We start from the raw sequence: 11405 nt of genomic DNA, 5'->3' as shown, positions 1-11405 counted from the left end.
ACACACAGGGCTCACACACACACAGGGCTCACACACACACAGAGCTCACACACACTCACACACACAGTGCTCACACACACAGTGCTCACACACACACAGAGCTCACACACACAGAGCTCACACACAGAGCTCACACACACAGAGCTCACACACACACAGAGCTCACACAAACTCACACACACAGACAGTGCTCACACACACACACAGTGCTGAGACACACCTGCTGAGGACACAGGCGGGGATACACACACACACACAGCAAGCTCACAGTGCATTCACACACACACACAAACTCACACACAGAGCTCACACACACAGACATGCAGCATGACACACACCTTCTGAGGACACAAGCTGAAATTCACCCTTTGAAAAGGCAGATGAACTGAAAGGTCATTTATTCACTCCAGCCACATTATTTGCAGCCTCTGCTCAGGCCTGGCAGGCCACTGCCTTGGAGGAGCCGGCCAAGGCAGAGGGGCTTGCCGACCCTGTCCTGCCCACGGTGCCGGAGGAGCTGCGGGCGGTGGCTGGAGCGCAGGAAGGACACGAGCCGACAGGGCCTCTCCCCAGGCCGGGCGCCCCGGCCGTCGGCGCCGTCCTAGGCGTCCACCTTCTGGGCCGTGAGGTTGATGCTGCGGATCATCTTCTGGATCTTCTCCTCGTTCCGAAGGACGCTGGCCTTCACGGCGCAGATCTTGTCCTGCTGGTCCTTGATCAGCTGCTCCAGCTCGGCCAGCTCGGCCTTCAGGGGCTCCACGGCCGCGTCGGTGATGCTGCCAGGGACAACGCGTCAGCAGTGACGAGCGCTACAGCAACGACCCGGGCCACGCGCCGCTCGCCCTCCCAGCTCCCGCTGCTGGGCCACTGGGTCAGCTCTGCTGGCTCACAACCCTGAAGAACCAGGGCCATGACAAGCAGGATCCAACGGCCACCTCTCACGGCCACCACAACCAAAAGTGAGGTCCCGCGCGAGATTCTCCACGGGTGGGCTGGCAGCCCTTGCAACAGACACTCAGACGGGAGGCGGGCGGCCCGAGCCCCGCGGCCCAGCAGGGCCATCAGCAGGCACGGCTGCCTCTGCTCAACACAGTGACGGGGGACCTTTCAGCTGTTGGGCTAGGCTCTGGACAAAGTCTAGGCGGTCAAGCTGAACCACCCTAAATAACAAATAAAACCTCCACCCTATATAGCCAGACTGGCTTTGATGAGGAAGACAGGTGTGCGGTCAGATTGGCTAACTCCCTTCGTCAAAGGGGAGAAGCAGGGGCCAAGCAGGCCACCCACCAAAAGCTCTGCGACTTGCTAATTTCCTTGATGCTGTCGTATAAAACGTTAGGGCACACACAGGCAGCAGCAAACCAAAGACAAAAAGAACAACTTGGCTGCAGCCTCCACGCCAAGCACGTGTGCTCAGTGCACCGCCCAGCAGCCCAGAAGGCAAACACTTCCCGGGGTGGGCCTCACTTTCAGTCGTTACATTTCTTTTTATTATTATTAACAGATGTGGGCCAGGGGTGATAGCCTAGGGGCTAAATCTTTGCCTTGCACACACCAGGATCCCACATGCATGCTAGTTCTAATCCCGGCAGCTCCACTTCCCATCCAGCTCCCTGCTTGTGGCCTGGGAAAGCAGTCGACGACGGCCCAAAGCCCTGGGACTCTGTTCCCACTACTCCCTGGGCCTGGGGTTGTGGGGACACACAGAGGGAGGGCTGAGAGGTGGCCACTTGAGGATCATGTCTGTCTGGGCTCCTGGCGGGTCCAGCAGGCCCCTGGGGGGCTGTCCCCTTGGCCACCCCTCATCCCACCGTTCCCACCCCTCTCCACTCACCTCTGCTCCTCCTGCAGGGCCTGCGCGTGCTGCCTGTTCTCCCCCTGCCACAGCTGCAGCTCGTTCTGCATGGCGTCCACGTCCTCCTGGAGGTAGTCCATGACCTTGCCCAGGGGCAGCGCGCTCTTGCACAGGGTCTGGATGGACGCACGGAGCCTCTCCATCTCCTTGGAAACAATGTCCTTCTCTTTTTTCCAGGCCGACTCAAAGACGAGTGACTTCTCCTGCAGTCAGGCACAAGGAAGGGGCAGGCTCAGTCCCCAGCCACGATGGCTATGAGGGCACGCTCTGCAGTGCGGGCAAAGGGGTGGGAGGGCCGGCGTCGTGGGAGACGCAGGCCGCGGCAGCCAGGCCTTCCTTGCCGAGGGCACAGGGCTCTGCTTGGACATCGCCTGAGCCTACACCCTGTCTGCATGCTCCAATCTCACCTTGCAGGTGAGCAGAAAGCGTTAGCTGCCACCCCAGAGAGCAGCCAGAGGGACGGCCTCCACTGGGAAGCAAAGAGGGCCTGACCCTGCAGCTCAGTGGGAGCAGGAGGAGGCAGAGGAAACGGGACGTGGAGAGGAAGGATGGAGTCAGCGGAGGGCAAGGCCATGAGCCCCGTGCAGGGCAAGGCTCAGGCCGCACACAGAGGCCAGTGGAGAGCTGCACGGCGTGTGGGCCAGGAGGCCTGGAACTTGGCGACAAGCCCCGCTCAGCGTCCTCCTGTCACAGTCTCCTCAAGGCGCCCTCCGTGGCCCCTCCAGCCTAACCGCTGAGACGCCCTTGTCTCAGCCATGTCCAGCTTGAGTGCACACGCCAGTTAACTTCCTGACAGAGCCACGCGAGGCCAGTTTAATTCTGTTGTGGGTTTGACCGTAAGCTGTGTCTGGATCCGCTGTGACTCTGTGGCTTCACCTCCCGGGGCCCCAGTCCACCACTCATGGCAACACACGCAGCACCACTTCAAGTACCTCGCCATTTACAGAACTCAGATGCACACCTGACAGACAGGACTTACTGAACACATTAACAGACACCATGTACATGGACGGACACCTGCTCCTCCCACCCTTGCACACAGTTAACATCAAGTGCATGAAAATCCCAGCTGTGGACAGAAGTGACCTGGGATTTATGTGGAAAGGCAATGGAACCGAAAAATAAAACAAATGAAAAAAAAAAAAAGACAATTGGAAAAAAGAAAAACAGAAAAGTCAGACATATTCATCAAGCTGCCAGAGTTGAGACAACATGGGACTGGACACAGATCCGTCACACACACACACACACACAATCTGTGACACACAGATCCATGACACACACACAATCTGACACACACACACAATCTGTGACACACAGATCCATCACACACACACAATCTGTGACACACACACAGATCCGTGGCACACACAGATCCGTGGCACGCAGATCCGTGGCACAAACCAGAAACGCCAAACTAGCTCCCTGCAAATACATCCAACCAAGGAACTCGGCCTCCACTCCCAGAGCGCATCCACAGGCAGAAACAAAGCAAAGAACAGACCCGTCTATGCTAAACAGTGCGAAGATGCCCACCTCCCACATCAGAGATCCTGCAGACAGCGGCGACGGCTCAGGATGGGGGTCCTGCCCGTGTTCTGGTTCCTGGTCCTGGCCAGCCCCAGTTGCTGTGGTGTGTAGGGAGGGCTGGATCAGAGTTCTTGCTTTCTCTAATACACTGAGGATTTAACCGCAGGCCACAACTTTTTAGCACAGGAGGACAAAGTCTTCAAGATCCAAGCACCAAGTTGCAGACAAGGTACTGAAAGCAGGAGCCACAGCACGACCTGAAGCATCTGGCTTTGACCAAACTGGACATGCTTCCCCTGCACGAGACCCTGCTGGGAGGCTGGCAAGCAGCAGCCAGCTGCAGTCTAATCCCAGAGCAGGTCACCGCCCTGAGCAACCATCCGGGGACAAGAAACCAAGGACAGATAGCTGTGTCACTGGAGGGGTGAGGGGACGTCCCATCCACAGAGGCCGGGGTGGGAGGAAAAGCCAATCAAAGCTCAGTGAGCTTCAGCCACACACCACCGGAATGGTTTAAGCCAGATGCTGGGCAGGGCAGCTCGCCCCACGTGGTGCCAAAGGAAACAGCGTGGTGGCTTCTAGAACACACGTGTGGCAGCCACAAGCAGGCAGCTGCTCTCCTGGACATGTATCCAGTGATGGACATGACTTCACACACGCCTGTACGCCGTGCTGTGGCAGCCACAGCCCGGGCCCTGGTGGGCGCCCTCCCCACGTGCCCACCAGCAGTGAAGGGGGACACACCACGACACAGGGCACCCTCAGAAAACCACTGCGTGAGAGGACAGAGTTGCACAGAGTGGCCTCACGTCATGTCCTCAGGAAGACGACGTTATAATGGGGGACGTGGTAACAGCTCCCGAGGGGTGAGTGAGGCCCGGAAGGTTCTGCTCCCAGCCACAGGGGTCAGCGGCCATCTGGGATGGTGTGTGATGGCACCACAGCTACTGCAGAGAGCGGGCAGGGGCACGGGGCTTCTCTCCAGCATCTCTCACAACTGCACATGAATTTGCGATGGCTTCCGAGTTCAGTGCTTATGTGAGGGAAGCTGACAGCTGTACGAGTGATGCCCAGCCGGGAGCTCAGGCCCTGGGCACGGAGCCGGACCCCGGTACGAGAACAAAGCCTGCTCTAGCGGACAGAACCATCGCATGGCTGTCGTGGCTGAGAAGAGTGGACTCGCCCAGAACCAGGGCACAATGCTCCCCCGTGTGCTGGCTTCACACCTACGCTCACACCAGCAGAACTGAGGCTTGGCACAGGGGACGAACATGCAGGAGACCAGAAGGATGCTGTGGTCACCTGGCCCCACAGCCTCTTGAAGCAGCCACCCCACCACGCTCCTGCCCGGCTCCGTGGCTCTCACGCCCAGCCACCCCAACACACTCCCGCCCGGCTCCGTGGCTCTCACGCCCAGCCACCCCAACACGCTCCCGCCCAGCTCCGTGGCTCTCACGCCCAGCCACCCCGCCACACTCCTGCCCGGCTCCGTGGCTCTCACGCCCAGCCACCCCAACACGCTCCCACCCGGCTCCGTGGCTCTCACGCCCAGCCACCCCAACACGTTCCTGCCCGGCTCCGTGGCTCTCACGCCCAGCCACCCCGCCACACTCCTGCCCGGCTCCGTGGCTCTCACGCCCAGCCACCCCAACACGCTCCCACCCGGCTCTGTGGCTCAGGCCCAGTCACCTCAACACACTCCTGTGCAGGTCTGTAGCTCAGCCAGAGGTTGGGACTGCCAGCTTCACATTTATAGTTTTGTTTTTAAAAGGGGAGGATTTATTTTTAAGATTTATTTATTTTTACCTGAAAGAAAGCGAAAGGGAGAGAAAGAGCTTCCATCCACTTGCGCACTCCCCAGATGACCAGACACCAGAGCCGAGCTGTGCCAACGCGGGGGGCCAGCAGCTTCTTCCGGGTCTCAGACGCGGCTGCTCTCGCAGGCCACAAGCAGGGAGCTGATGGGGGTGGGGCAGCTGGACACGAACCAGCGTGCACATGGGCCGCCAGAGCCGCTCCTTCTGCCTGTTCTGACATGGCGGCCCACTGGAGTTTGCCGCTGGCTCAGTGTTCCCAACCCTGCACCCCTGGGCCAGCCCCATTGCTACCCACCAACCCCTTTGCTCCCCTGCCTCCTGGGGGCATTCTCTCTAATCCTGGCATGCCATGCACAAACACACTAGGCATCCCGTCCCGCAGCCAGCTCCCTTCCAACGCGCATGTGCAGCCCAGCCCGCATCAGCTCTGCTGACAGAGGACGTGAGGGTGCCCACACATGCGGCAGGCTGAGGTTGCAGTCAGGACACTGTTAGACCCACCCGCAACCAGCAGTGCAGGAGGTGGCCCTCGTTCACAGGGCAGCACCTGAGGCAGGGGGCCCCTGTGCCCTGTCCCCAGCCTGGCGTAGGCTCCTCAGGACCCACGGGGGATAAGCTTTCCAAGAGCAGGCCCTCCCCAGTGCAGCCAGCCCTGATCTCCCAGAGCCCACAGGTCTCTCCCAGCCTGCCCTGAGCGCACACTCAGCCCCTTCCCAGGCGTCACACTCTTCGGATCCATCACTTTTAAGCGGAGGGGGATGGGCGGGGAGCTGAGAGGGAAGATGGTGAGTTGGAGGCCAAGCTGCCCAGGACCCCGAGGGTGCTGAGGGAACAGAATGTGGAAACACAACAAGCGTCCGCCCAGCTCTGTGGCTCCACAGGAAGAGCGGCGTCCTGGGACACCCTGGCAGGTAACCAGCCCCGCAGGGCTCTGTGAAGGCCAGCACTGAGCCCTCACAGAACCTAGGGTGACAGGAGTGGACCAGAGGGAGCCCATCCTGGGGTAATGCCATCCCAACAGGGAGCACCCTGACCCCGGGTGTCTCACACAGCACCCTGACCCCGGGTGTCGCACACTGCACACTGACCCCGGGTGTCTCACACAGCACACTGACCCCGGGTGTCTCACACAGCACCTTGACCCCGGGTGTCTCACACTGCACCCTGACACCGGGTGTCTCACACAGCACCCTGACACCGGGTGTCTCACACAGCACCCTGACCCCGGGTGTCGCACACAGCACCCTGACCCCGGGTGTCGCACACAGCACCCTGACCCCGGGTGTCGCACACAGCACCCTGATACCGGGTGTCTCACACTGCAGTCTGACCCCGGGTGTCTCACACTGCAGTCTGACCCCGGGTGTCTCACACTGCAGTCTGACCCCGGGTGTCACACACTGCAGTCTGACCCCGGGTGTCTCACACTGCAGTCTGACCCCGGGTGTCTCACACTGCAGTCTGACCCCGGGTGTCTCACACTGCAGTCTGACCCCGGGTGTCACACACAGCACCCTGACCCCGGGTGTCACACACAGCACCCTGACCCCGGGTGTCTCACACAGCACCCTGACACCGGGTGTCTCACACTGCACCCTGACCCCGGGTGTCTCACACTGCAGTCTGACCCCGGGTGTCACACACTGCAGTCTGACCCCGGGTGTCACACACAGCACCCTGACCCCGGGTGTCACACACTGCAGTCTGACCCCGGGTGTCTCACACTGCAGTCTGACCCCGGGTGTCACACACAGCAGCCTGACACCGGGTATCTCACACTGCACCCTGATACCGGGTGTCACACACTGCACACTGACCCCGGGTGTCTCACACTGCACCCTGACCCCGGGTGTCTCACACTGCTCCCTGACCCCGGGTGTCTCACACTGCTCCCTGACCCTGGGTATCTCACACAGCACCCTGACCTCGGGTGTCACAAACAGCCTGAACTCCTTCGTGAGCCTGAGTCTCACGTCTTCTCACAATTTCATGTCCCATCTCAGGGATCCTCCCAGTCTGGACAGCTCTCCAGACCATGGCAAGCTACTGCCAATGGGGTCACTGATACTGCCTCATTTCCCATGCGAGACATTTCAATAAAAATAAAAATGTATTTACTACATAAATATTTTTATTTTATACTACTTTGTTGTTTATTTATATCCATTATTTTATTATTATATGTTTTTGTTTTCATTAGAAAGGCAGATTTACAGAGAGAAGGATACAAATCTTCTATTCACTGGTTCACTCCCCAAGTAACTGCAATGGCCGGAGCTGAGTCAATCCGAAACCAGGAGCCAGGAGCTTCTTCCAGATCTCCCACGTGGGTGCAGGGTCCATGTTATGGGCCGTCCTCGAGTGCCTTCCCAGGCCACAAGCAGGGAGCTGGATGGGAAGCGGAGCAGCCGGGACACGAACCGGCGCTCTGATGGCATGCTGGCGCTCGCACAGTGAGGACTCAGCCCTGAGCCACGGCACCGGGCCCTTTCGCAGATATTTTTAAGTGACACCATCAGTGGCTGATCTTTACAAGATCTTGTGGTAACAATTTAGTTTTACACTCAAAGCTTAAATCCTCGAGCCTGCCTAGAAATTGCCACATGCAGGGGCCCACGTGGTGGCTCAGCGGGCTGCTTCTCCACCTGGCAGCGCCAGCATCCCTCATGGGCGCCAGTTCATGTCCCAGCTGCTTCCCATCCAGCTCCCTGCTTATGACCCGGGACAGCAGCGGAGGACGGCCCATGTCCAGGAAGGAGACCTAGAAGGAACTCCCGGCCTAAGCTCAGCTCAGCTCTGGCCACTACAGCCATCTAAATCAAAACAAATAATTGCTTCTTGGCCTTTTGGCTAAGATCAAGTATCAATAAAAACAAAAACGACACCACATTCAGGGATTTGGCTTGGGAATGTACAATTACTGGGTGCTGTGAAGCAGCCGGTTAAGTCGCCAGCAGGAAGGCTCACACCCCATACAGAAGGGTCAGCCGGGGTCTTCGCTACTCCACTTCTGACCCAGCGTCCTTCTGACATGCGCAGGAGGCAGCAGACCCCCGCGGGCGACGGGCCCCACCCTGAGGGGCAGGCTCCCGGCTTCAGCCGGATCCCATCCTGGCTGCTGGGAGCCTGGGCTGGAGGCTAGGTGGGCAGAGATGGGCAGAGGCGGGCAGAGCCTGGCATCACCCTTTCTGTTCCAATCATAAGCACTTAAAATAACAAAATCAATTTCAGGAATGCCAAACCTACCTACAAATGTATTCCCGATAAAGAATTCCTATATCTCATGTTCCTTTCGTAGGAATTTCTATGTAAACAATATTCCTAACAAAAGGAACGCCCAGAACACAGGGAACACACACAAGAAACAAAGACTATCTCCATGGCGCTTATGAGGAAATGTCGCCATCCTGTGGCCGCAGCGAGAACTTCTGTGATGACTCAGACTGAAATCCCTGACCCTCACTGGAGCTTTCAGCAAGTTATTTAAATTAAAACGTCACATGCCTGCTACATTTGTCATTTCATCCAGGGGGAAGCATTCCAAGACAGTCCAGCTTCTTGTACTGCCACTCATCCATTGCCCTGTGTGTCCAGCACTAAATCAGACGACTGTGTAGCAGCCATTGAGTGTCCAGTGGTCCCAGGACCCCCTCATGAGACCCAGCGGAGGAGAAAGCCCACACGGAACCAGAGCTGTGGCGTGGCCTTCCAGGTACAGGGTCCCAGGGGACCGTCAGAGAGGCATTCCAGAGGGGAGGGTGAGTAAGGACCGAACCCGCCCGCAAGGTGGGTGACCCCAGAACTGCTGGCGCCGCCCTGCACAGCGCCCGCCCCTTGGCAAGGCTTTACAAGACAAGCATCTTACAATACAAAAAACCCAGCACTAAAAGTGGCCTTCAGCATTTTTTTTAAAACTTTAGAAATCTGAGTTAAGGGAAAAATGTTTGGCACAAACTAGTATCTTACCATTAGCAAGAGCGACTTCCCTCTGAAGGAGAGCCGGGCAGGCCGGCGGGGAAGGCGCTTGCAGCATGTCACACGCATGCCCAGCCCAGCACGCGTCCCTGAAGCCCATCAGGGCAGCAAGAAGGAAGCTGGAGACACGCTCGGAAAGAATGCTCCCTTCCAAACAGGGAGCAGACCAGGACGAGGCCTCGCCAAGGAATGGGCTTCCTGGGAGATTTCAGTGAGATAAAGCTAGGACAAACGTGCCGATGAGGGGCACCGGCCACATGCCAAGGACGTGCCCCATACGTGCCCCCTGGGGAAGTCTGCCAGCGTGCAGCCAGGCCGGGGTCGGGCCAGCTCCGCCTGCCCCCAAGCCAGCCCAGGACACAGCGGACACCTCCCACAAGCACCGCCCACCGAAGGGCACTCTGAAAACTCAAGGACCCCGACATACGCACGCACACCAAGTGGCCCACGCACACCAAGTCAGGGGTGTGGAAACCAGTACTGCACACAGCACACACCAGAGACGAAGTGTACAACCTCGATAAAGCGAGACAGGGACCCCGCACAGAGCGAGCCAGACACCCACACGTACAGGAAACAGCAGAATGAACAAGACGCAAGCAAAACAGATGGGGTTATCTACGAAACTGAAAGCTGTTTATCTCCTAGAAAGTGTCCATTCTAACAGCTTTTCCACAAAGACTCACTGGAGAATTGTAAGACAAAATTTTTAGAGAAAAGGGGAAAGTGGCTTCCGCTGGCGTATTCATTAAATCTTTTTTTTTAAAAGATTTATTTATTTTTATTACAAAGTCAGATACACAGAGAGGAGGAGAGACAGAGAGGAAGATCTTCCGTACGATGATTCACTCCCCAAGTGAGCCGCAAAGGGCCGGTGCGCGCCGATCCAATGCCGGGAACCTGGAACCTCTTCCAGGTCTCCCACGCGGGTGCAGGGTCCCAATGCATTGGGCTGTCCTCAACTGCTTTCCCAGGCCACAAGCAGGGAGCTGGATGGGAAGTGGAGCTGCCGGGATTAGAACTGGTGCCCATATGGGCTCCCGGGGCTTTCAAGGCGAGGACTTTAGCCGCTAGGCCACGCCGCCGGGCCCAATATTCATTAAATCTTACAAAGGTCCTTGGGACGCCTGCAGGCCACCAGGGCAGAAAACAGCTGGGACAGTCAGAGGGGCAGCTGGTCACCCCCAGCCAGGCTTTCCGCTGCCACGGGCATCCCGCGGGCATCCCACGGGTAGGCCACTGTCACGCCACCTCCAGTGAGCCTGCGTGACAAATCGCCAGGCCGAGGCGGAAGCTTCAAGGAAGGATGCCTCCTGGGTTCGGCTGCATCTCTGGTGGTCCTGGCATTCCTGGCTGTACTCTCTTTACTCTTATCTTTATGGCTGGAATAATATTGTTTATGTGCGGCAAAGGCTCAATGTTCCTTTATAGTTCTATGAGGCCTTCTGACAGGAGACTGGACAAGGATTGCAAGCAGTATAGGATAAGAACTATTAAGTCACTAGCTTTAATAAACCTACCTGCGACTATTTTTGAGAATTCCTAAAAAGAAGATTATAGCAGAAATCTATAGCTTAAAAAGCCATACAGGAAGAAAAACTAAGAAAAATAGACAAGTTAGTATTAAAACCAATGTAAGGCACAAAGCACAATGAGAGCTAACCGCTTAATGATTAAAACTGCAGCTGGTGCCAAACCGCGTCCACAAGAAACAGCAACTGCAGTCCGTCACCAGGCTATTACAGAACAATCTTTTCTCGACAGACCCGCTTACCTCCCTGGGATAATTGCAGAAATGTAACCACAGGAATAAACAAGGAAAATGTCCCTTTGCAATCATCTATTGTATATAAGCTGATGCCTTGCTTTTGCAAAATGCACTCAGATGCAAATGCCTTGAGTTGTCGTGTCTGTTTGTCACTCGCCGAATCCTTGCCCACCGTTCCCGGGGTCCTGTTCCCCTCGGACTGACTGCTGCCGGTCCCTTGCAGGCCACAGGCAGTTGGCGGCCAGCCCAGAGGCAAGGGCCCCACCCAGCCAGCCCGGCCAGCCCTGCACTCGCCCCGGGCCATTCCAACTGGCCCAGCACTGAGAGCACAGGGCAAGACCTCTTAGCAGCAGCCCGACTGGAGCTTCACCCGTCTCCCATGACAGAGTTCTGGCTGACAGGAGGCGAGGGAAGCACTCGGCACTGTTCCTAACAGCCCGAGAGGGGCGGCCTTGTCCCA

General features: G+C 57.5%; 1 protein-coding gene across 1 annotated transcript in view; it reads right to left on the bottom strand.

The window, feature by feature from the left end:
* Positions 1-587: 587 nt before the first annotated feature.
* TRAF3IP1 (TRAF3 interacting protein 1) overlaps positions 588-11405 on the bottom strand; it is a 37566-nt gene continuing 26748 nt past the window's right edge. Inside the window, exons 16-17 of the mRNA XM_058664308.1 lie at positions 1835-2058; positions 588-776 (exon numbers count right to left, since the gene is read on the bottom strand). Of these exons, the coding sequence (XP_058520291.1) occupies positions 602-776; positions 1835-2058 (399 nt within the window). The 3' untranslated portion in view covers positions 588-601. The remainder of the gene's footprint in view (positions 777-1834; positions 2059-11405) is intronic.

This window comes from Ochotona princeps, chromosome 5 (assembly GCF_030435755.1).
Source record: "Ochotona princeps isolate mOchPri1 chromosome 5, mOchPri1.hap1, whole genome shotgun sequence".
In the NCBI taxonomy this organism is placed as follows: Eukaryota; Metazoa; Chordata; class Mammalia; order Lagomorpha; family Ochotonidae; genus Ochotona; species Ochotona princeps.
The sequence above is the reverse complement of the archived record's forward strand: the minus strand, read 5'-3'. Positions and strand labels throughout refer to the sequence as shown.